At 39.8% G+C, this 25,805-nt stretch overlaps 2 protein-coding genes across 4 annotated transcripts in view; one reads left to right on the forward strand and one right to left on the reverse strand.

The window, feature by feature from the left end:
* The window catches only part of ABCA4 (ATP binding cassette subfamily A member 4), a 66,470-nt gene extending 65,003 nt beyond the window's left edge, over positions 1-1,467 (forward strand). Inside the window, exon 49 of the mRNA XM_058843075.1 lies at positions 1-1,467. Within this exon, the coding sequence (XP_058699058.1) occupies positions 1-111 (111 nt within the window). The 3' untranslated portion in view covers positions 112-1,467.
* On the reverse strand, positions 1,096-24,642 carry LOC131581135 (very-long-chain enoyl-CoA reductase-like). Of its 3 annotated transcripts, none has more exons than XM_058843076.1 (13): positions 24,555-24,642; positions 15,090-15,140; positions 14,551-14,602; positions 14,172-14,216; positions 12,755-12,858; positions 10,560-10,675; positions 10,345-10,450; positions 5,856-5,928; positions 5,720-5,763; positions 4,320-4,377; positions 3,727-3,815; positions 2,704-2,749; positions 1,096-2,599 (listed from the first exon to the last, which is right to left on the reverse strand). In XM_058843076.1, the coding sequence occupies exons 1-13, from the start codon at positions 24,579-24,581 to the stop codon at positions 2,472-2,474; spliced, it is 939 nt and encodes a 312-aa protein (XP_058699059.1). In that variant the 5' UTR covers positions 24,582-24,642; the 3' UTR covers positions 1,096-2,471. The 3 variants fall into 3 exon arrangements, with proteins under 3 accessions (XP_058699059.1, XP_058699060.1, XP_058699061.1); XM_058843077.1 differs by lacking the exon at positions 24,555-24,642 and adding an exon at positions 21,853-21,971; XM_058843078.1 differs by having other exon boundaries at positions 2,466-2,599; positions 2,704-2,829.
* Between the last annotated feature and the right edge of the window lie 1,163 nt (positions 24,643-25,805).

Here is a 25,805-nt window from a genome sequence, read left to right on the forward strand (position 1 = left end):
GTTTTTGTGAACTTTGCTAAACAGCAGATGGAGGATGAGGAAATGCCTTTGCATCCGCGTGCAGCTGGAGCCAGCCGAGAAGCCAGGGTGTCCCCAGTTGCAGTTGCATAGACTGCTCCTGCAGCCTCCAGGCTTCGTGTTTGCACGGTGCAAACAGGTGCCATGCCAGAGCAGAGCAAGGGTAAAACAAAGGTTCGCACACTCAGTATTACACTGATTTTTTTGCACCTTTCTGAGCACTGTGCTCTCAACAACAGCCCTAGCAACAGCCAACTTCTACTGCTCTACCAGTAACACCACATGCTGACAGTGTCAAAGGAAAGGCAGGGGTCCTTGCTATAGAATGAAATCTTCCTCTAATATAAAGTCCATTATTAGATACAAGAAGTCTTATTCCTCCTTGTTGACATATAAATAACATCAAAGATGGACTCTCTTTCTGGTACTTTCAGGCTGGCGGGTTTTTCTTGTTTAACCCTTATGTCCACTGCTACAAGTCAGCAGACAGGTCCCAAGGCTGAGAGCATTGCCCAGCTTAGAAGCAGATTCCTGCTATGCCGAGTGCACGGGACTATCAAGGTCAGAACAGTGCTGGCTGATGGGGCTGGTCCTGGGGGATTGCTTCACTGTCTCACCAGGCTGCCAGTGACAACAGACGGTTGTCTCAGCAAGAATGAAAAGAATTAATTCAGAGCTCAGACCCAGACAAGAAACTTGCTTTTAAAAATAAATTAATTAAAATGATCTCATACTCATCTTCAAGTTGCCTCAAACAGAGGCCAAATGTCAAAATGGAGATTAAAAAGAAAGAGAGTATGTTCAAATCTGCCAGAAGTTTTGTGTTCTTGTAGAGACGTGGAAAGATCTCTTTGTTACTAAACAAGCCCAAATTTTTCTTCTTTCCTGTGACTGGACATTAAGTGGATGTAAAGTGTGAATAGGAAATGTACTTTCTATCTCCTCAGAAGGAAAATTTCAACCTGCTTGTACTCCACACTGCACTCAGTGGGAAATCATTTGACATTTAGCCCTTTTTTTCTGGTTCACAGTTTAACTAGTGGAAAAACAATACTGAAAACAAATTCATAATGATGTATTGCTTCAGTTATCTATCAGATCTAATAATTTCCAAGAAACCTTCTCTAAGATATGTTATACAGAATTAAAATCTGGGTCATGTATTTTTGCTTTGGAAGATATTTTTCTTCAATTGATGTAGTTGTTTTTTTTTATAAGGACACTCTTGCTTTGTACTGTACAAAATATTGTGAAACTTCAGCAATCAGCTGTAGCCTTCTTTTTTTGCCATAATTATTTCAACTGGTTTTCAAATAGAATTTATTGCATATTTCACCCTTACAAATAGTTGCAAAAATCTTTCTATACATCTATTATAGATAAATAAATTATGAAACAAAACAGTATCTATGCATTCTCTTTATATTCTAAAATAGCTTCTTTAAAATGTCATTCAGATAGATTTCAATAGCCTTTTTTAACTAGATTTACATAAAACCCAACTAAGTCCAGAACATCCAGTGACAAAGAAAACACAGGAAGTCCAAAATGAAGCTGATTTTTCTCCCTGGCTCTGAAAATAGGAAGAGCATTCCGAGGACTAGCAGTCACTTCATGTATTTACAAAGTGTATTAAAAACTACTTAGAGAAGCCTGATGTAAAATTCTGGGTTAAAGGTCAATTAGTATCATAAGGAGATATAATATCAAAACAGACCAGATATCAAAGATATGGCATAGGTTAGATTGCTTCTGAATCTTATTTACTAGTATGCAACTTACTAATGAAGAAGACCAAAAACAAACAAAGAAACCCAGCACAGGATATTACATTCACAAATACTACAAGTACTTGTTACTTCAGATTCTTTTGGCAAATTAGGGGTTAGACCCAAATCAGGTTTTTGAGATATTGCCTATTTCTTTATTCCAGGAACCACTCATATTCTTTGGTAATGTTATCAGTTACAAAGCACCTGCCTCCAGGCAGAGCACTCTCTTCAAGTCAAAGAAGGCAGATCATGCAACTGTCCTGAGGCCAGCTGGCCGTGCTGGCTGAACTGAGCTCTGTAGCTAGCTAGTGTGTCCTCGTTCCAATGTACTTCTGTCTTGCAGAATGCCACTGCTAAATTTAGAGCTGCTTTTCAGCACAGACTTCTCAGGATCCCTGATCCATCAATCTAAACAGACTAGTACAGAAAAATCTAAGGCAGGTTACAGTGAACTGCAGGGGCTTTTTTTGCAGCTGTGCAATGAAGCCTTGTTTTCTAAGGTGCTTCTGAGTTGAGAATTCTTGAATGTAAGGAAGTCTAGCTTTCAAGTGCATACAATTTCCCTTAGTGGAGATTCAACATGCACCAAAATCCTTTTAATTAATTCATTTATTTGGGAGGACATTTATGAAGTTTTTCTTCTTGAAGTTCTGTGCAATATTCAAATTGAGCCTTCTTTTCTCACAACAAAAAGGGAATAATTGGCATTCTGTGGCTTGGATAATCCTTGAATTCTCGTAAGTAGGTGCAGTGTTTATCCTTTGCCCAGATTGTCATCTGAATGAAGCAAAGCAAGGTGAACAGTCCCACTGAAAGGAAGGAAGGGAAAAAAAAGATACATTTCATAATCAGATTAAAAACATACTCTTGCTGCTGACATCACTTCAGATTGAAGTACCGAAACATTACTCACCTGGAACACACTGAGTCATGATAGTGAAACTGATCCAGGTCCCCACCTGTTTTGGCCAAGGAAATTTAAAATATTTCTGGTGACAGCATTTGCATTTATCTCTCTATTGATCAAAATAACCTTGTCCTAGTATAGGTAAATAAAAAAATCAAGGTCAGCCAGATCAATTTCTGCTGTTAATAACCTTTAGCCAAAAAGGTGAACAGTGCCTTATTATCACAAACAAAACCTTCATATTTCCATCCACAGCTATTACAATGACAAAATTTTAAGCATTAAAACAGTGTCCTTCCTCTTTCTCTACCTAATTTGTATTCATCAGACCTCCATCACCGTTAGGAGTAGTAACTTTCTATGTCCAAGGCCCAATGCTGTTCTCATTAACATCTGTTGATCTCCACTGAATTTCACTGTCCTTCTGTGCAAGAATGAATGTTATACTGAGTTGTACTGACTTCATCTGCTTTTGAACTCAGTCAGGAGTTTAGCTCCTGATTAAGGGGCATAAAATGATAAACTGATTAAAATCTCTAAAGCAGTCACCACCAACACAAATGATTGTGTAACTCAAGAAAAAGGGGAAGACTTTGTCTTATTTTCTCTATCACAATATATTTTATTTGTCTGACCACTATCTTCCTGCCTGCAGTGATATTTCTAGGCTCTTATGTTATAAATCCACCCAACAGCTCCATCCCTTCATTGCAACACATATTCAGTGGTAATTTTCCTGTTCCTGGCTGCAGAATTTACAGTGTATGTCATGTCTGGCAGCCACACAGGAGCACTGGCCCAGGGTTAGGGCTGTCAGTGTAAGGTTAGTCACACCACTACTGACCCAAGGGAGGGGAGGAAGAGCAGACAAATTCTTGTCCACAACCGGATTTCATGGGGTTTAGGGAAGGAGGGGAAATGTATTGAGCTGAACAGTTTCAGAAGTTTCTTCCATGTAAAACATTCTAAAAGAAACAAAAATAGATTCAGCGAAACTGAAATCTGAACATCTTGTTTGAAAATACATACCTCATATGTATAGTTAGGGCAAGATACAAAGAAAAACAGCCATGTGAAAGGATTCTTTGTTGGATATGGGATCTTACAGGTTTTGGATCCTATAGATTAGAAAACAAATCACAAAATATTCACACTCCTAAATATATTGTTTCCTGTAAAGACAACCCAGCTCTGCCTACTTCTGTGTCTCATGACTGCCAGAGGGACAAACAGGATGTGGGAAGACAGGATGTCCCCTGGACTCACAAGAGGAATAGGATACCTGTGAGGGAACTTTCCCTTGCTCACCAGACATAGCTTATAGCAGCACTGTTTCCTTTTGCACTGGCAGTACAACCAGTGTAACTGCTCCCCCAGCACAACCCGGCCCGAAACAATAAAGATAACAATAAGATGTGTGTTTCAACAGTCTGATGTCAGAATCCTTGCAATGCCTCATTTCCCTTAGAATCCAATCTTTACAGTGCTGAGCAACCTGTGCTCCCACAGCAGTCAGCTGACAAGTATCAACACCCCCCAGGATCAGGTCTTCCCTGAAGCAGAGTAACTGAAGGAGAACTGAATGGCCATACAAAACTGAAAAATGATCATGCAGTTTTTACCATTCCTCCGGAGGTCACTGAGTGCAACATGAATGGAAAAATTTCCAGCTTCACACAGCTGCAAGAAAAAGTACGACAAAGTTAAAAGTGTTCTTCCCTTCTATTTGTTTTTCTTCCTTTTGTTATTTCCTGGGGTTCTTTAAAATATTTAAGAAAAGGAAAATAATTATAAAGATAATAAATATCCTTAACTAAGACTGCTGACAGAAGGATGAAACAAATCAAATATGAGACCATATTATATTCTGTTATATATTTAAATTTTTAAGAAAATGTGGACTTCATGTCCAAAAGATCAAATTTATTACTTACATAATCCCCTTGAAAGCAAAATAAACCGCAGGGGATAAAAGTGAACTTGGGAATTACTTGCTTTATCTTTTGATCATTCTTACGGCTTTAAAAACATCCACAAAATTATTTGCATAGTCCTGGTTTCTCAAAAGTTATTGAAATCCCAAGGAAGATACAGTTTGGTCTCTAAGTTTTCTTCTCTAGAGTATAATTGATATGAATCATGGAATATAATTGACCCAGCTTCCTTCACTGGTTTTAAAGACAGCTTCCCCCAATCACTAATGAAGAGAGTGTATTGAAATGCCCCATTTATATGATTATGGACAGTCTCCAGCGTCTGCAGTGCATATCTGTTACAGCAAATGACTAGTGGTCAGAGCTCCTGAGTTTTATTCCCAGCTCTGTGCTTTCAGTTGTGAAGTTTCCCTATAAAATGTGAATAGATTATGACCTCACAGAATTTTCATCCTGGGAAGCTGCTTTGGGATCCTGCAGTCACTGATAATTATTTTGTCAAAGCAAGTGAACAGCTGATGTTCTAAACAAGTTACACATTCATAGGAAAAGTCTTTGTATGGTACATACTTATTGGCTACGCTGACTTTGCTTCTGCATGTATGAAATGTCAGAATGAATTGTCAGAATGAACAGTGACTGAAGAATTTTGAATCATAAAGAAAGCTGAAAGCAGGTTTTGAAGCTCAGCAAAATGAAACTTTATCAATGGAAATTATCAGCAACATATTCCCTTAGTTGGATAGTTCTCTGAGATTTATAGTCTGTTGTGATTCTCAACACTCAATAAACAGTTCACACAACAAACTTACTGGCTTTTAAACACAGATTTAAACAAAGATTATGGAAGATCACTCCAGCAGATAAATGTCTTGGAATGGACACTAAACCAAACTATTAATTTGTGTACAAAATCACATTACAAACTGATGAATTTATCTGTTTTGCATGCAAGCTGTCAGCTTTAGTAGTACGTCCCAAATGTCCAAGTTCTAAGTATCTGCTTATCCTACTCACTCCTCCACTTACACGACAGAAGAAATAAAGCCAGATATTTTAGCATTTTATAGAAAAAGCAAGAAACCTACCAGAAACATGATGACAGCAAAATTTATCTGTTTTTTCCCATAAGCTATTAGAAAAAAAAAGTTTGCATGTCATTAGTACTAGTACACAAGTACATACATAAATACTTACATCATTGAGGGTTGTTTTGTTACTTACAAGGAGGAGTGTAAAGAGGATGATTGATGTAATATGCAAGCCAAGCTGCAAATCCCCAGTAATATAAGCAGTTCTGAAAAATAGGCAATTATTCTTTGTTTTACTACAGTCTTTTAGGCCAATATTCACTGCAAGGACTGTTGATAACAATGAATTGGGACAATCCTTCAACTTGCTGATAATACAACAACAAATGGCAGTACTAAGTGTGGTAGGTGGGAGCAGGTAACAGGAAATAAGAAAGAAAATAGTGCTAGTAGAGTTAAGATTACCTCTAAAATATCTTCGAGCTGTTAAATTTATAAACAGTTTTAGAAAGTAATGACTGAAAACAAAATTATCTTGTCTGGCAAGCCACTGGGCAAAGTTGAAGTGCATACAGACTGTATGTTAAAGAGAAACTTGTTTTGCTGAGCCCTGAGACTGTAAAACCAGATTTGGGCACTGTCCTCTCTTGTCTGCTTATTATTTTGCACTGCCCAATCTCCTGTCCTCCTCTCCTTCACCCCATCAGTTTTTTTTCTTTCCCATGCTTTAACTTTTCCTGTCTGGTGCTTTCCTGATGTACTTGCACTGCTATTTCTCCAGTTTATCCCTTTCTCTGCTGTCCTTGTGTTTCTGCGATGCAGTTTCTCCTCTCTAAACTCTGATAACACAGCTGTCATTAATGGCTGTACTGACTCATTCCTGACCAATCTCAGTGCTTGTTCATAGGCTTCATCCATGAAAAAACTACTTACAATGACAATCTTTACCTCTTGTTTGGTCTCCTTGGCTCTGCCTCCTGTGGGTTTTTCCTGATATTCATTGCTGCTTTGGTGGCATGTTATTGTCTCCCTCCTTATATATGTAAGTGGGAGGGAGGCCCTTTCTTGGTCCCTTCCTCTTCTTGCTCTGTGCTCTAACGTCTAGGTGCTGTTCTCTTGCAGACACTTTAACCCTCATTAACAATTCATACATTTGCCTCTCATCAGTTGAGTCTTCTTTCATCCAACCTAGTGCCTCAGTTTCTGATGTATCAGGCTATGTTTGTTCATCACCTGGACTTCAGCAAGACCACAACCGAGCTCTTTTTCTTTCACCACTTCTTCTGTTCTTTTCTTTGCCTTATCTTTCCTTCCTTCCTGTTTTCAATTTTGAGTAAAACTTTGATCCTCTTACTCTTTCTAGTAAAGGTCCTCTTACTCTTTTTCTGGTCCTTTCTTTTTCTTGGACTTCCAGATAGTTCCTATACCTTAGACATTTCTAGGTGTTTTTGCTTTCTCTTTCACCATTTCCTTTCCTGCTCACGCAGGCAAAAATCCCATCCAAGGCTGCATTTTTTTGCTGTCCTGACTGGTTTAACTTTTCTGTTTTGCTTTGAATTTTGCAGTCTTTTCCCCCTGTATATACCAGAACTGCATTTCTAGCAATAATACCCTGGAAAAGTGATTACCTCAGCGTCTACAACATGCACTAGCTGACTGCAGTGTCTGATGGTGCATTTTTCTGAAAATGCTGGTGTCCCTTCATCTGCTGCAAGCAGTTGTACCAAACATTCTGTTGCATTTCCACTTTCTTCTTAGGGTTAATTGAACACAGCAGTGCCCAGAGACCTCAGACACCCTTTTGGGCTTGCTCTCATGCAAGCACTTAGTATGTCCTTGCTCTGAGATTGTATGAGATAACTGATAAGAGTAAACTGTTAGCCGGTAATTACAAATCAGGTGGGATGAATGAGCAGAAAAAATAAATAGCTTCCCTGTGATGACTTCATTTTCCCCCAGGAAATGCAGCAGAACCAAAAGAACGATTCCAATGAGGGATAATATAAGTAGTGTCCTGTCCATAAACTACTGTTTTCTCCCTAACACTAGCTTCTTCAACAGGCACTTACAATTTACTGACTGCTGTACAAACTTAGGTGGAAACAGTTTCTCGTAATCTTGGAATGGCGTCTTCAGAAAAAAACCTTCTCCTAGCTTCAAGTCTTGGCACAGAATGGAACATATTGCAATGGATTTCAGTGAAGTAAGATTAAATTAATTATTATGGCTCAGTCCCCAACAATACATGTTGTCATTAAACTGAACAAATGCTATTCAGCCAAAGAACATGATTTACTGCATGAGTATTTCTCAGTTTTAAGAAAAGGAACTTTAAGATGAGTGGGGTCTACCACTGCTAAGCACCTTAACAGTAATACTTGTAAATGTCCAGCTGCCACTTGAATCCCTATTGCTCATACAAGCATCTCCAGTGAAGTCTAGATAGGAACATACAGACTTCATAAACTCAGTTGGAAGGAAGAAAGTTTCTGTGAATCTTGAATAATAAAGCTTTACAACAATCTCTTAGAATGCTGTGGGTCAAGTTCAGGTACTGCAGGGATCCCATAAATAAATTATTCCTAAATTTCCAAACTTATGGTTAGTACATTTGTCTTCTCTACAGCAGTTGACAATGCATAGTTCTTCATATCTTGCCTCTGTTTATTCATTACCAGAATCTACCCTTCCGTTTGTCTTCTTATATTGTCTTCTGGTTTAAACAGCATTTATTTAGATCTAATGTTCTCTTTCCTCCAGAGGTTTTTCTAAAAATTTATGATATCCCTTCTTTTTACTCACAAAAATGTTCATGGGTAAAGAAAGACCATGTAAGACCAATCATGCGACTAATATTTGAAGAATTCTACTGATACTTTCCTATTATTAAAGGTCTGACTGTTTCTTTTTTGGCACTACCATAATTATCTTTCTTTCAGTTAGTTCCTTTATCAGCACACAATTTTTGTATTAATCCCTATCTTATTCACCCTGAAGAGTTGTTCACTAGGTTCAGATAAATCAGGTATTCTACCTTTCCAATGCCTAGAGAAATCACATATCTTAGAAAAATTATACTGTGTTAGTATGCTCTCCTCTTGGTGAAGCTGCTGCATTGTAGGGCATAATTTATTCCTAGTTCCATTTGGGAAAAAAGGATGAAAAATCACATGTCTCATCAATTCCCATCTCAGATTTCTGTTTATTGAGGCTGAAGTCTCCTGCACACATAGCATTCCACTGCACTTAGAAAATAAGTTATCTACATCTGCTGTGTATGTGATCAAACCCTGAAAGCAAGAAGTTTTTTGTGATGGAAAACCACTTGTATGTGATGGAAAAACAGAAAAAAGATGTTGTGATGTTTTTTTGCACTGGCACAATTTTGGAGTAACACCACCAAGGCAAATGAAATTATAAAAGCAAATTAAACCCAAGCATTGCTAAGCAGGTAGAATAAGAACTGTGAGCAGCTTTACAGGTGAAAGCAAGTGCCACCAACTTGAGAAGATTAAAAAGAGGAAGTGATCAGAATGACTGGTATAAATGTAAATTTTAACAGCAACAGCTTGTATGGTCTGAAAGGAACAAGTAATTGTCAGAGATCACAATGAGAAAAAAAATTATCACACTTGTTTTTTCAAGGTAAAGTTGCTCATTTATCTGCTGTTTAGCATACATTAGCTACTGTTGTGTCAAGAACAAGAGATCTGCAAGATCTGTTGTGTCAAAAATGAGATCTGCAAACCTTTTAACAACTCTTGCTGCAGGAAGCACAATGAATTTCTAGAGAGGATTCTTTTGGAGGGCCACTGCTCCACTACAGACCCTCCTTTCCTGGAAGCATGAAGCTATCTCCTGAAGGACCAGAGCCACTAGACAGCTGTAAGGAGTTAGCCACAAGGCTAAGCTTCAGCTGCTACAAGTCTCACTGCCACAGTGCAAATTACAAGGAACCGTCTAAATCCCAAATGTTAGAATTCCCAAATGCTTTTCCAGTAGGTAATCTCTTGTCTTCATTAGAATAAGGTGTACTTTTGACTACTAATGTGTTTTCTGTTGCAAATATTGGTAAAATAACTACAGCTTATGCATAACCATGCAGTCACTGTACTACTTCTCAGACACCCTGAAAACAGAATCTGCACCCCAAGAGTTGCTCTGTGCCACAGCAGCACTGATGACATTAGGAATGCTCCTGGGGAGAAGAAAATGCAGAACAACTAAGCTGCTTTGCACTGGATCGAAGGTAAATTAACAGTTCCTTAACAGCAAGGAGAATTTTAGGGACAAAGCAGATATAAAATGACTGTTACAAAAATTGATTTTTTTTTTATTTTTTTTTAAAGTTGTTCTCCCACCATTGTGCCTGCCTGTACTACCTTGAAAGTTAACTTGTTAGTAAAACATTCACACCCAAGGACCTAGCTGAGTGAAAAGGAAGAGTATGCGGAAGGTTTAAAATTCTAACAAGTAATGACACTTCTATAATATCAGTAACAGTATGACAGCATGTGGGTTATACAACAGTGACATTAAGAAATCTTCTGAAAGAACTGCAGCTTTACGGGTGAGATTTGCTACAAAAGCCACACAAAATGTGTGTGGTGCAGAGGCAGAGCTTTAGGCTGGCTAGGCTGGATTTGTAAGGGCAGCTATGCATAGATTCTGACACAATTTACCTTCACAATATTCCTCAGTGGCATAGTCCCACGGGAGAACCGATGAACAAATACTGTTTCAATCAACCTTTTGATGTAGTGGAAAGAATGGCAGATACATGCCAAGCTAGAAACAGCAAGACAAAAGTATTTAAGAGTGCTTAAAAAACCAAGTGTGTCAAGACATTTGGAATAACACTACAAGAAACACTGCTCAAGCCTGCAAACAGACTTACTTAACTACTGGGTGTGGACTTGATGTAAACCTCTCATCCAGTCCATAGACAAAAGTCATGCGGAAATAAAACAGAAAATAGATGAACAATGGACCTGTATATTCTATCAAAAATACCTGTAAAAAGAGAGAAAATAATTAGACAGCTGAATTAGATGATGGTTTTGCTTTGGTTTCTTTGCAATAACTAATGCAGTGGGATAAAAATCTCCACGCATCCAGGACGGCATTAAGAGAGGTAGGAAGGGAATAGAAGGTTTGGGCTCAGGCTAGGAAACTGGTAGCCATGCACATAAATATTTTGCAATGATTTGCCTCAGTTGCATTCAAACAGCCATTACCAGTGCAGCAGACACAGTAAGGGCATGAAAAGATAATAATGGAAGCCCAGAGATCATGACAAATATGCATGCAGGTTACATTTATGCAGCTCTCACCCTTCTCTTGCACTCAAAAGCTGTTGCTTTATTTTGGTATAAAATGAAATTTGGTGAAGAATTTGTCTTGAGAAATAGGAGTTCTGCTTCTACTGAATGAATTTTGTTTAAACTGGAAACACAGCTCGTAAGTATTCACAGTGACCCCATCTGTGTGAACAGTTAGCACAGCAGTTGTCCTGGGAAACAATAATTTCATTCTATGTTCAAACAAGCTTTAATTGGAATACTAGAAGGAAATTAAAAGAAAGAAAAAAAAAGAGAGAGGAAACCAGAGAACCTATTCTCTAACTTCATTTCTTTTCAGATAGTTGTGTATTTCTTGGGAACATCACTTAAAATTGAACTTAACTTTGGACCAAATATTAACAGCTGAATTTTCTACCCCTCTATAAGTGAGGAAGGTAGGTCCATACCTCACTTAGAGAGAAAGAAGGGAAATTGATTGTACTTCTGTCACAAACAAACAAAAAACCAACAACAAAAGAAAGCAAACAAAAAAAGAAACCCAAACAATCCCAGTTCTCTAATGTGCTTAGAGTTATTTTGATACTCAAAAAAGTTGGGATATTGACTTCTGCTACAATCAGCATTTTCTCTGATGCAAAGATCAGGTTTGCTTGTAGATGAGAAGCTCATCTTTTCTATTTGATAATACTTAAATATTTGTTGGCTTATATTTGAATGAAGTAACTTGAAGGGCAGAGAGAGCAGAATGCAAATGTTTGTGAAATGGTAGAAGCCTGGTGTTACTCTGCACTGTGATATTTTGGTGTATATTAATGCACATGTGTCTTGAAGTCTACACTGGCATTAGAAGTTTTGTCTGTCTTCCTGGTTTTTTTGATTGAGTAATAGCTGCTTGATTTATCCACACTGCATCCAAAGTAAAGATGTGAAGATTCAGTCCCACAGAACATATTTGACTTCTTTTATTTTACCTCCTATTAACATTGTCTTTGCTATTTGTAATCAACACAAGGTTTTATTAATGTCTCATAGCTAATAAATGGTAAATATGCCTTTAAATTACGAGGTACTTTTCCCTTGACATCATGCTGTTTATTAGAACTGGTGTAATACTGTGCAGCAAGGACCTTTTAAAGAGCTAGAAGGGTCCTTGGTCACCTCTCTGCATAAACAGCAGTGTTGTGTTGCCTGCCAAGTGAGTTGTGATAAAATTTGCATTTGAGCTAAGACAGTAAATATGCAAGGTCTTTGAGGATGGCTGCTAATAGTGCAGAAATTATCAGCTGTCATTAGCCTGTCACTGGCCTCCTGGGACACAGTCACGTGCAGACAGCAATTAATCGTACTTTTATACATTTTCTTGCTGAAGTCACTTCAAGTAATGACATATGAAGTTGTTCCCATGCCTCTTTGCAGGACAAACCCATAGGAGTATAATCTTTTGTCAGGAGTTACACCAGTCCTGCAGAGCAGATTGCCAAAAGCATTTACATACCTAGTTCCTAATGATTTTAGAGTAGACATCCATTTGACAACCTGCATTTTAGTTCTGTAGAGCCAACCTACCCTGCAGCAGGTTTTCCACCGCTGCTCTCCCAGGGAACTAAATAGGCATTCAATCTGTTACTGCTTTCCCTGATTAAATGAACTGAAGCAATGAGGATTCATTGCCTGCATCCATATCAGAGCAGACATCATGCAGAAATATTGGAGAGAAACAAAAAGTGATGTAAGGATTAACTATGGAAAACTAGCCATTCAAATGGCTCAGACTTGAAGCAGAGCTCACCGTAGTCCATCCTATCTGTGGCCCTAAATCTTTAAAGTATAAGGTAGCAGTTGTGCCAACAGGGAGGTGCTGCAGGATTTCTTCATCCCTCAGGGACTTTCCTTCTGAGAAGGAAAGAAGTAATTACATCTTAGCGACATTCAAGTCCACTTTGGTAGCATACCAGCTTTATACGGTGCTTTATCTATGAGACTACTTGATGTGATGTGGATTTACTGAAATCTCATTAAACATACCAAGAATATTTACACTTAATTTTTATTTATGCCTGTAATCACATATAAGCCTGGATCTTCTATTCACATCAAAACAGTTAAGAGAATTCTCAATTCTATGTGCCTGCTTAGTCTAGTAGACTTGTTTCATCACTGCTAACAGCAGAATTTGTTGATGGAGCAGTGCCCTTTATCAGAGTTCACTGACCTCCTAGTCAGCTGCACCTCTCTCTCTCTCCTCTCTTCTGCTCTTCTCATTGCTCATCATCAGACAAACAGAAGGTAGGATAAGCTGTGTTTGGAAAACTCTCTTACAGAAATTTTTACTGCCTTTCTTTTCCCAAACAACTAGGAGGTGATTCCTAGCTAGCACCATCCCACAGTACTTGAGCTTTTAATGCCTAGATTTAGAGGAATCTCCAGAAGGCCAGCATTTTCTCATGGCAAATCTCACTACATAAATTCATAGAGGAATCTGACAAGGGAGACCTTCAAAGAAGGAAACAAGATAAACATACATCTGTTTTCCATGGATAGATTTTACACAATGAGCAAATCTTCACCAGCATACTTTAAGGCACTGTTTAAATAAAACTATCCTTAATGAAAGCAAAGGAAGAAAGTGTTATATTTTAGCTAAGATGAATTAACACAGTTTGGCAACTAGACTTTTCTTTTGTGGACTCAGGCCATGTAAAAGGCTTCCAGTAGCAATGCCTACAAGTGTATTAATGAAGTCAGCCAGCTGTCTCCAGCTTTGTCAGCAATTGCTGTGTCCACAGCAATGTGTTCTGCATTAGCTTCCCTCTAAAGAACTGCAATTCCTGCCTGAGAGCAGAGGATTATATGAATTGATAGCTCAAACTTACAGCCCTTTTTGGTACTCTCAGCTGAGCATCATGATGGAGATAATTTCACTGCAGCTAAGGGCAGTGAATATCTAGATCCTGTGCTGTCTCTCTGGAAAGCAACAGTGCTCAGTAGTTAGAAAGTGCATTGGAGCAATGTGCAAACTCCTGAGTTAATTGCCAAGCACCAGGGTGGAACTTGCAAAGAATTGTATTTGTTCTGGATTTTCTTCAGCCTTCACAGTGCTAATTAACATAGCTGGAAACAGATTCTTAAGTGCTGACACCCTGAAGTACACCTTTCATGCCAGGGCCCCCCTCAGAGTTGTTACTGCAGACCTCACAAGTACTTACTTGGATCAAGTTTTATTGACTGCCTTGCTGGGTACCACCGAGGATCTGTAAGACCATAGAGAATTGTGTGATACACAATGTTCAGTTCAGATCATCCACTACTATAATGAACACAATACAACAAGATGAGCTTCGTTTACAGGTTTTTATAAATATTTATTTAACACTAATATAGGTGATAATTTATGCAGCAGAAAAAAATACAAAGCTGTATCAGGACAGAATAAAATCATTTTACTGAAATCTCACTGTGATCACATTCTTGTGGAGACAATCAGCATTATGTGTGTGTATATAGTGTTTCAAATTATGCAATTTTTTCCTATTTATTTACTGGACATTCTGATGTGATAGCTGCTGCTGCTGGAGTTATACTCACATAATTTATGGAACATCAATCTGATCTCTCTAATTGTAGCGTTTGGTTCCACCTAGGCAACAAAAATATTGTAAATATAAGATGCATATTTTGAAAGACAACTACTAGGTGTAAAACTATTAAGTCAAACAGGAATGCGACTTAGACAATGTAACTATTTCTTACAGATGTCTAGCCTTGGCATGAAGGATTCAGAGAACTGACAGGGAAAAGGCAGGACAAGTTTTGATGCCTGTTTCAGAGGCAACCTCTCTAGCAGTGACCAAGTACTACAGCAGTGACAATTTCATGGCTTCTGAGTACCACACAACTGGCACCCTCTTAGTAATGCAACTGAAGTTCTCCTTTTTGCTCAAAATCTCCGTCTGGAAAAGCGTTGAAAGACACTGTAGTCAGTATAAAATTTGCATAATCATTGCAAGTGGCCAAGGAAAGGCTACCAGGAGATGGAATACCCTTCATAAACACCAAATTTACTTAAGAAAAGTTAGTAATTTCTAACAAAGTCACCTAGCCTTTTAAGCAGATTTTTGTTTTACCTTATCTAGGAAGCATAGCTGTTTCTTTGTCTCCCAGTCAAGGATTTCCACCTGAAAGGATACAAAATGATAATTAATCATTATTGGCTCAATAATGTGTAAACTCTTAGTTGATTCTCAAATTCATAATCATTATAACTCTCAGAGTGAGACACCATTTTTCTCTGATCTGTGAATTGAGTTTAAAAACTTCTTGGTGTTCTCAAGAGACAGCTTCAATCGCCAGGTTCCAAAAGCACTCAACTTGGAAAAAAATGCCAAATGAATTGTCTTCTTGGATATATTCAGTAGCAGAAGTAGCTAAGTTTTTGACCAAAAAAGTGATCTTGGATATTTTTTTATGCTAGAGCAAGAGAAATAAGCAAGAGGTAGAGAATTTTCACAGGAGTCACTAAGGAATAGTACTTTTATGATTCATAAAATCAGAAAGAGTTTGAGAAAAAAAATGTGTGTATATATATATAAGCAAATATTCTGAGTACAGAAAGCTTGAAGATTATTGTGTATTGTTCCCAGAATATTTTAATTGCAAGGAGGGTTGAAAATATTGGTGGACATAATGAACAAATGCAGCTAAATATCTGGGCTTCACAAACACTTAAGCATTTGTTATAGGAATAGTTAGCATTACTCTTGCCTCATAGATCACCTGTTTTATTAACTACATATTAGCATTTTTTATTCCAAGCAGTGGTTTAGATACAGCTCTGGAAAGGAAAGAGCAGTTTATTTCCATGATCAAAAGGCAGTTTGGAAAAATGTTATGATTTTGATCAATAGCCAAGCAGAAAAGTCCCCAGACATTTCAAAGCCCCATTGCAGCAGTTCCCTAAACCTCATTGCAGCTGTTGGGGTTTTTATATAAACATCTAGCATTAATTATGTTTGGTATTAACTGGCCAAGAGAATAGATTAACATTAGACTTTCAATATGATTCCTCACTAAAAATAGGAGTCATGGTCCAGTATCTTTCTCAGAGAGCTTTGAAGAGATCATTTGGTTGGAGTATCTTATTTCCTTGCTTCACTTGTCTCAAAGGGCTCTTTTTCTTTTGGCACAGAGATGGAGCGCTTCAGCTCCAGTCACACCTATCAAATCTGGTCTCCACAAGGAACACTAATGCCATGATATTTTCTGCCTGTGCATTGTAAGCTCTAACTGGGACACTGGGGGAGACAAGCACTGTTCCCCTCTTCTGATATGTAACAAATATGTGATGGATTGTTGGGATATGTTTTCCCTTGATTTTTATACTTGAAATAACACACATTTCCAGGTTTAATGTCTGTGTGAAATCTCTATGGGAAAGCAAATGAAGTGGATTCCTTTCCCAGAAGACTATTCTTGAAATACTGACATCATTGTCAGCCACTGAAATCATTCTGACAATCAGTCTGAGTCATTGAAATCATTGAATCATTCTGACACTTGCAGTCCACAGAACAAGTACAGGGCAGAGAGGGGGCTGTACACCACTTTTTGTCCCTTCTGATGCCAAGTTGCTACAAGGACTATTGAAACCTTTGGTGTATCTCAAAGATTTTTGTCAATAATACGATTGGGCTGCTCTGCAGACTGCAGCAGTGCCTACACTTTCAGTAGTGTCCTTCCCATTCCATACCCAACCCAAGTATCTGTATTTTTTTTCGGAATCCTCCAGGGGCAGTTTTAATCTATGGCCTTCAGTGGTTGTATTAGAGAGATATTCTTAGGTCAATGACAGTAGTTTAAATATCTTTCTGACACCTATGGTATTTTAGTTGGGCTTTTCTTGTTATGCACAAGACCAGACTGAAAATTAGAGTTTTTCTTTTGGTCTGTGGTTTTCATAGGAGTGGCTGTACAGAAATCTCTGTAAACCTTTAGAATCAGTGTGGAAAACAAAAAAATAAATTGTCCAAGATGTTACTTACTGTTATTAAGTAAGTAACTTGTTATTTGGTTCTGTTACAGCACAATTCTTTCGAACTGTCATACTTGCCTATACTGGTCCATGCAAATACCTAAAGGAAGCCTATAGAGATGATGGATCCAGACTCTTCTCAGAGGTGCATGGAGATAATGGTCAGAGGGAATGTGTGTCTGGATGCAATAGGAGAAAATCCAGACACGAGGAATTTTTTTTCACCATGAGCTAGGCCAAGTATTAGAAGTTGCTTAGAGAGGATGTGGAATCTCTATTCTTGGAGACAGTTAAAACTCGAGTGGACAAGACCCATTGCCATCTGATCTGGCTGTATCTGCTTTGAGCAGGAGCTGGACTGCATGATTTCCACACGGCTCCTGCAACCTAAATTGCTCAATGTTTGTTTTTGTTGGGTTTTTTTTACACTTCAAACATTTAATTTACTTTCAATTACTTTCAAGATCTAAGCAAAGATCAAACATTCTTTCCCTTTTCAGAAAGATGGATCCCAGACACAGCTTTAGATTCCACTCCAGTCCATAGCAAATTGTGCAGCAACAGAGTGAAAGCAAGGTGACTGTTTCCTCTATCACGCCTCTTAGATTTATCAGAACATCCTCCAGTGTAGATGTTCCCTGCACAAGGAACAGAAAAGCTTGATCCAAAGCAAGAAATGGTCGTTCCTGAACATCCTGGCCAATCTCATGAAGCACTGTAGCACTGAACACAGTGTTTCCAGCCCTGAGGCACAGCACCAAGGCAGTTAATGCATTGGTTGGCAACAGATTTTAGATACCCGGCAATCTGTTCTTGGAACACTTACTGATAGGTATCATCTCTTTTAAACATAAATTGTTTGGCTCAGAGAACTTTAATTTCATTGTGTTTTCAAAGCATTTAGCACAATAGGACATCAACTGTTGGCCTGCATTAGTGCAGTAAGACTTACAGTCCACTTATTTGGTGAATTTTTAAAGACATTTTCAACTACAGCTTCTCTGAGACTACTTAGAGTAGAAATTAATCAATAGGCAGATTTGTGCAGGATGTTAAAAACTCCTTCATAAGACTACAAATATGTATCTTTGCTTAGAAGATAAATTGGTTCTATTGCATAAGGATTAAAGATGGATAGAATCATTAGTAAAAGAAAAAAATCTTGACTATTAATGTTTAGAACATGAACAGGTTGAGGACAAAGAATAATCAATACACAATATAAGCACAAAAAAGTACATTCAGCTGTTAAATTTTTATTCAGAAAATAAAAAGGCAAAATAAAAGGGAGGAAAGTATTCATAAAGGAAAAACAGCTGAACAAAGTATTTAGAAAGAATTTTTAAGATGCAGTGTCTCTGTAATAGGATTACAAAAATATAGTCGCTTGAATTCCTGAAGTTTAAAGCCATAGCTGAAGTGCTGAAAGATCAATAGATCTCAAAAAATGATGTGATAATTATTATGGTAATAGTGACACATTTATCATGTCTGTGCATCTTAGAAGTTTAATTTGAAACCACTTGTAATCATCAGACTGAGTAAACTTGAGTGGCACTTCATATGCCCTGACATAAGCATATATTGTATTGATTTCTTTTGAAATTATTCAGTTTAAAAAAAAAAAAAAGTTTATTTCATAGTATAGGAACCAACCAGTCTGAGAAAGAGCAATGCAGAATTAATTCTCCCTGAACTGTTAGAATTCTTACATAAATCAGTTTCTTTGAATTTAACTCTAAAAAAACAATCCAATGGTTGCCACAGTCCTAACTAAATCTTTCTAAGCATTTTTCCTATAGAATTATTCATTTTCTCTACCTCCTTTTCTGGTAGACTGTGTTGTTCCTGAGGGGAGGAAGTATGCCTTAGTGTGATCTCACACTAGGGCATATCAAGAATAGTTTTCTTCAAGTCGAGTTAAGCCAAAGAGAGATTGCTGTAAGTGTACTCACACTGAAAATTCTGTTTGTGCTGCTGATTTACAATTGACTCTCAGTCTGAAGCTTCTCTTGCACTTAAGGTACAGATTGTTGCAGAGGATGGGCCTAAGGATCCATCTAGAACTGGCTCTTTCTGAAACAGCCAGCAGCAGGTAACTCAGAAAAAATTATAAAACAGGGCAAGAATGTAGTGCCTGAGGGAAAGGGAAGAAACAGACACAGTGATTTTGATTCTCCTGCACCAGAAGTCTTGCCTATGTATTTAATAATTTTTAATGGATTTCTTTCCTCAACTAGTTTATCCATTTGCCTTTTAAACCTGTGTAAACAGTCTTGAGGCAGGGAGTCTCACAGCTTATCACATGCTATGTGAGAAATTTCCAAACCAGAACCAAGGCAAATGTTCATGAAATTTTGCTTTGTGGTTGATCTTACCTGTGGAGTGCTGAACCTCATTTTCTAAGCAGTCCAGCTAAACAAATGCTTACTTCTGAAGCAATGGCTCACATTTCATGAGACTAGAACTATATTGCATTATTTCAGTGTGTATAAAGAGATACAGTGATGCCCATACTCAAAGGATTTTCTAAAATGAATTTTCACTTTTGTAGAATTTAGATGTCTAACATTTACAGGTTCACAAGAGATACACTAGTATTTATTCATCATCTTGCTAAGTTCTGCTCTTCTGCAAGCCAGTGAGCACCAGTGTTTGACCTGTGCTGACACTCATACTGCATTTTTATTTCTTCCACCTGTTTCTGATTCGCTGGTTAGACATGCTCTCATCTAAATCCCCAAGGATATTGATCCAGTAAGCATCTTTATCCCAAGGTCAGCACAATGCACAGCATTTAGATTCTTTCTGAATGAAACTGAGCTGTCAGCAAAGGAGATGATCTAGTTCTTCATGCTTTACATGTAATAGTTAGACACACTGCCAGGACATGGGAAAATTGCTTTGGAATGTCTTTTGTCATTTGCCATTTCTCCCACAGGCAGGAAAAGGCAGGAGGGGACTTCAGCGAAAAGGGCTCCCACCAAAGAGAAAGCCTGAATTTCTGTCTCTCTGGGCTCCTTTCATCACTGCTCCCTTCCACTGTAATTCTGTTCATTATTTCACTACAGCAGATGCCTTTTGGGATAGCACACAGTAAAGAGATAAGAGTTGAAGCAAACTTGGATACCCTGACCAAATTGTCCTATTTGATCTTGGAGCTGGGTGCCTAACCCAAACACATTGCAAAACCCAAGTTGCTTTGTGGACCTGGGCCTAAGGATGATAACAGGTAGAGCTACAAATGCTCATCCTTCTGAAAGACAAATCCATTTATATAATTGACAGAGATTAAATGAGTCAGCATAAGAACAGTCAGGAAGGAAAAGGAAAGTCTATTCATTTGGTGTGGGAGGCTGATTTATTTTTCAAGAAAGGAAAAGTCGTTAAGGCTTTCACATTGAATTCTGGCTCTTGAAAATCTACAAAAACTTTCCAGCTTTTACTACTATGGGATCTTTCAGGAGGATACACAAGATGGAAAGGAACCTCCACCAGTTAATACTGACTCAGTGCTTATGCTGGCTAACACAGAGCTGCATGTTGCCAATTTCCCAGGCATACTGAGAAGTCACATCATTCACTGAGTATCACTGTCACCATGAAGCACATTGGAGTGCCTCTGTCTGAGAACCTGAGCCAGATTTGACTCAATGCTAAGTAGACATCCAGGTTTTTCAACACCACTGCATAGGCTTTTCCTTGTGCAAGAGAATATCCACTGCCTTGGGGCTTTAGTTTATGATGGTTATGTTCTACAACAGCAATATTCAGGTAGAAGAGTTATACAAATTCTTTGTCAAATCACAGTCATATCTTTGTATCAGCATTGTGATTTGCATTATCAAAGTTCAGTATTTCTAGTTTCATTACTACTCTGTGCATAATTTGGTGTGGGGATGTCAAAATGAACATACAGTGTATGCTTTTGACATGGAATTGAAGAGGTTTTTTGGTTTTTTTCTTTGTTTTTTACCTAGCAGCATCAAGGATGGGTCTGCTGTCTTTTGATAGGGCAGGAAGACTGGAAACCCTGGGAATTTTAGAGACCTCGTACAGACAGGTGAACTTACAAAACTGGTATTATACTGGTATTATTTTTTAAAAAATATACTTCAAGAAGCTCATTTTTTTCCTAATATAAGACTTTTCATTTCAAATGTAGCCTTCAAATTTTGAGTAACTCCAGGTACTTTCTGCCAATTAATGTTTTACTATCATCTTCTCCTACACAAAATTAAATTTCTCTCTCAAGCTTCACAGATATAAAAGACAAATTTCTATCTTTTAAGTAAAGCACTTCAACTGAGTGTTGAAGTGTTGGGAAGTGAGGGGAAAAGTGGTGAGAGAAGAGTAAGGGATAATGTTTGCCCTGACATCTCATCTCTTTCTGTGATAATAATCTTGTGTTAGTTGTGAAAACAGAGCAGATGTCTTCAAACAGCAGGGCAATTTTCAGTTGTCCCTTTAAATGACTGTTCAAATATCTCATATGTGGCCTTGTCTTACGGCAATTCTTGGAGGATACAGCATCTTGAAATGTTCTACAGTCATGATTTTAGCACTTGCTCTCAGTGCTCTTACTTGACAAGGCTTTAGACAGCATAGCTCTGAGAGGGAGAAGCCTTTGTAACAGGAGCTGTGACATCTCAGCCATGCCAGCCAGCCAGCCGCCACCACCCCCCTTACACTCAGAGGGTTTTCATCACAGACAGAAGAGGGAGGGAACTTTAAATGCCAACAAGGGGGGCCAGTACATTATTGCTTTTAGACTGTGGGCACATGTCAGTTCAATCTATCATCAGGGGGTGAAGATTCCAAAACATTTTTGGGTATCACTGCTCACAAAATGCACTTACCATTCAAACCAGTTAAGGAAGCAAAAGTACAACTGTGGGTCTTGTGACACTAATTTTCTACAGTATGAATATATTTGTTCAAGGATCTTTCCTCTAGGAAGTCAGAACACCATACTATTTTCTTTATAAGGAATTCTTTTGAAGACCTAAACCTGTCAAGTAAAAAGAAATGATGCAGTTCATTAGCCTAACTTCAGAGCTCTACTGGAGGCTTTTACATCTGAGTGTGTCACATAGGCATCCCTCCTATGGAAAGGAGGAAAACAGACACTGGATAAACAGCATCATAATCATGGAAACAAATCTCAAATAGGTCAGAAGAGTTGTTCTCTATGCAACTTAGAGAAATGAGCACTCTTAAAATAACATTAATCTAGATACAAGTCTCTATCGTACATCTCAGTCCTTGGAGTTGAATCTCCTCAAATTATCAGGTGCAGTATTTTCAAGTATATGCATACTTATTTATAGTTGTCCTTGCGAAGCTTCTTCTGAGCTATTAGTGATAAGAAAAATGAGGTGAAAGTAGAAACATACCAACACCTGAAGTAAACATGACAGTTTGGTGATTGTGATTTGTGATTCTTATCAGGAAGCACAATAGAAGAACAGTAAAGGGTAAATGGTTTATAAATGTATAGGGGAAAGTACAAATTTATACAGTTCCTCAAAGAGGGAACACTAAATTTTATGACAGTAGAGATTCTGCCCACCCTCCCCAGGAACTACTGAGACAAGTGGGACTCTCACCTTCCCTCTTTACATAGTTCAGCTTTGAATGTGAGGTGGGGAAATGAATTCAGGATTCAGTCAATGAATTTGTAACAGAAAGCAAATCAGGGAGAACAGTGCAGAAAGCAATAGGCAACTGCACTGCTAGTGCTACTTAGGCAGTCTTTGTCCACATCCTACCCCTGACACAGCTCACATACTAGATGAGCTGGGCAAATCTGCTTCCATCCATTATCTGCCATAAAAAGAAAAGGACTAAGATATACGAGATTGACATGTAAATTCATGAATCATGCTGAATGTACATTAGTGTTGCTTAAACACAGGGTCTTGATTTAGGGCTCAAAAGACCCGGATCTCCTGCTACTGTCCTGCCTAGCGAGACTGAGCAGGTCATTCAACTTTTGTGTGTTTCCTCATCTGCAAAATCAGATGACAATAATGATGTCCATGCTTGTGAGATCTTCTACTAACTAGAGCTCCTCAGGAGCTCAAATAAGTCTGAGGCAGAAGAGCAAATCTGAAGTGACTGAAGGCAATCAGGATAGTATTACACACGTGGTTGCTCCTGTATTTGGATCTCACAACAGTTTGAGTTCTACCTCACTGGTAGAAATCCATGAGGCAGTACAAGTCTGATTGTTTTTCCTAAAAAAATTCTAGGAAGTCAACACTGCTGAGAAAAAAGCATGGTGCAGGTGCCTACCTCACACCCAAAAGAGCTATAAGCAGTTTATTTTGCTGAATTGTGACATCAGGATCATTTTTATAGCTTTGAAAAGTAAAATCTGAACTTTTAGGTCATGGTAAGTTCCTAAAGGAGTAGGTGGTTTTCAGATGGCTTTGGATTCTATTTGTGTTATAACAACAACTGCTTTGTAATTTGCATGGGGGAAGGGACATTCCTCCACCTGTGCATTTTTTTTAGGTAAATCGTGATTGAGAAACCAAAGTATAAGCCTGCAGAAACACATTCAGGATTGCTGTCATTTAGCTTGCACAGACCTGTTTTTGAAATACAAGCCGCTCTTAGGATTTCTTGTATTACCCAGCCTAACTAATTCTAGCAAAGAGTCTGTGTGGCTGTTTATGTAAGTGGATGCGATGTTACCCTTGAAGCTCCCCAGGTGCACGTTACTCTGCGCTTTCTGTAAGCACAAGGAGCTGACTGTACTAAACTCCGCCCGGCTGGTTTTCGTTCCCCCCTCAAGATCGGGCGCTCCGGGCTAGCGGAGGCCCCTCGCCCGTAGCCACCGGGCAGTGAGCGCCGCGCCGGGAGCCGTCCTCTCGCCCAGGGCACCAACTGCCCCGCCGGCTCCTGCCGCCCAGCCCAGCCGAAGCGAGCCGGGCCGGGCCGACCCAAGGATGCTGCCGCCCGCGGCCACGCCTGCAGCGGGCCGGAAGGCTGCTCGGGACGGCTGCCGGCGAGGTGCACGGCGCCTGGCGACGGGGTTTTCCGAGAAGTTGGGGACAGAAGGTGCCGAGAAAATTCCTCGCTCTCGCCCTCTCTGTAGGGCTGAAGAAGAAGCCCAGAGCATTGATCCGGCGCCCCCGCGGAGCGCCGAGAGCGCGCAGGGAAGCCCGGGGATTCCCCCGGCCCCGCTCTCCGGGAACACGTCCGAGGAACACCGGGGACGCGGGGATCCGGAACGGCGACGGGAACGTGCCCGGGAAAGGAGAGGACGGGGCGGGCGGCATCCTCTTTTGCCTCCTCGCCCCAAGAAAACCCCCGGGGATCAGCGTGCCCTCCCGGGCCCCTCTGCTCGGCTCCGGCGGCGGTCACTTCCCTCGGCAGACGCGGGAGCGGATGCCTCCGGCTCCCCGGTGCTTCAATGCAGATGGAGGGGGAAGAGAGAGGAGCCCGCCGGGATCCCGGGCAGCCCCGTTCACCGGCGGCAGGATGCTGCGGGACTTGGCCCGGGCTCGCCTCGCCTTGGACGCCCCCCGCCCCCGTTGCCGCCCGCACCCACCTCGAAGAAGCCGGCTCTGCCGCCCATCCTGCGGGCACCCGCCGCGCCGCCCCCGCCGCCGCCCGCGGCACCTTCCGCGGGGCCCCGCGCTGCGGCCAATCAGGCGGAGCCCGGACCCCCCGCCCCGCCCGGGGCCGGGGCCGCTGCCCGGCCGTGCCGGTGGGCGGCTGCTGGCAGAGCTGCCCGCCGAGCCGGCCGCCGTGCCCCGGGCAGCCGCAGCAGTGCGGGACCGACCGCCGGCACCTCGCGCACGCCAAGTTCTGCAGCTCCCGGTGTTCAAAAACTGCGAGAGAAGAGCAATATGCACCGGCCGCCGGGAGTGACATTTCATTCGGAAGGGTGATTTATTTTGCTTTGGGAATTACTGCCGGAAATTAATATTTTTTTTTAAGAGCTGAAGTATCTTAATGAGATAACTTGCAAAAATGCAACTGATCGTGAACTAGAAAACATCCTCCTTTCTTGCTCTGATAGTTTACCTGGTGTTTCAGGGGTGACTGGACTGACTACAGAACTCTGCTGAGATCCCTTCCTCTGTGATGTGTTCCTGCCACTGCTGAGGATCACATGCATGGCATAAAGCAGTACAGAGCTGACACTGTTTTTCCTCCACCCCGCCTTCACTACGTGGTATCTTTTTTTGAGAGCTAAGGTAATTAAGTATCAGCAAAATCTACCGGGCTACAAAGGAACATTGCCTTTTCAGTGCCATAAATTTCCATTAGACGGAAAGATTTATGCTACGTACTGTTTGAAAGCCTTCTGCTATCTCCAAGTTTAACCTTTTTGCGCAGATCTATAACCATCAAAGCTACTTAAATGAAATATCAAATAATAAATTTCACCAAAAGAAAAGGCCTCTATTGGCCTTTCTACTGGAAAGCTGAAAATCTGATCAGAAAGCCCCAACAGTAAATTATTCATTATTTGTGCAAATATGGGCAAATACGGAGGCATACGCTGCTTCCCAAGCTAACCCCAAGACTGGAGAATTAACATTTGGGCCAAGTTAGACATTCTGGATTTTTATGCTAAAGAAAAAGGAAACAAAATTACTGCTTTTCCAAATAGGCTGGCATTTCTTTCAGTATATTTCATGTCTACATGCTCTGTAACTATATAGAATCTTGAAAACATTTCCCATCATGAAAAGTTAATCAGATCACAAATATAAAGAACATTTAAACTAACCTTCTGTACCAGAAAGCAATCAGGCAGTGCTTCAGACTGACAGAAGTTATGCAAATTGGT

This window comes from Poecile atricapillus, chromosome 7 (assembly GCF_030490865.1).
Source record: "Poecile atricapillus isolate bPoeAtr1 chromosome 7, bPoeAtr1.hap1, whole genome shotgun sequence".
NCBI classification, from domain to species: Eukaryota; Metazoa; Chordata; class Aves; order Passeriformes; family Paridae; genus Poecile; species Poecile atricapillus.

Coding starts and splice junctions, on each gene's coding strand:
- LOC131581135 (XM_058843076.1), bottom strand. CDS start 24,581: ATGGGCGGCAGAGCCGGCTTCTTCGAG. Junction 14,603..15,089: donor AGCTATGCTTCCTAGATAAG/GTAAAACAAAAA, acceptor TTTGTTGCCTAG/GTGGAACCAAACGCTACAAT. Junction 2,600..2,703: donor CATGACTCAGTGTGTTCCAG/GTGAGTAATGTT, acceptor CCTTCCTTTCAG/TGGGACTGTTCACCTTGCTT.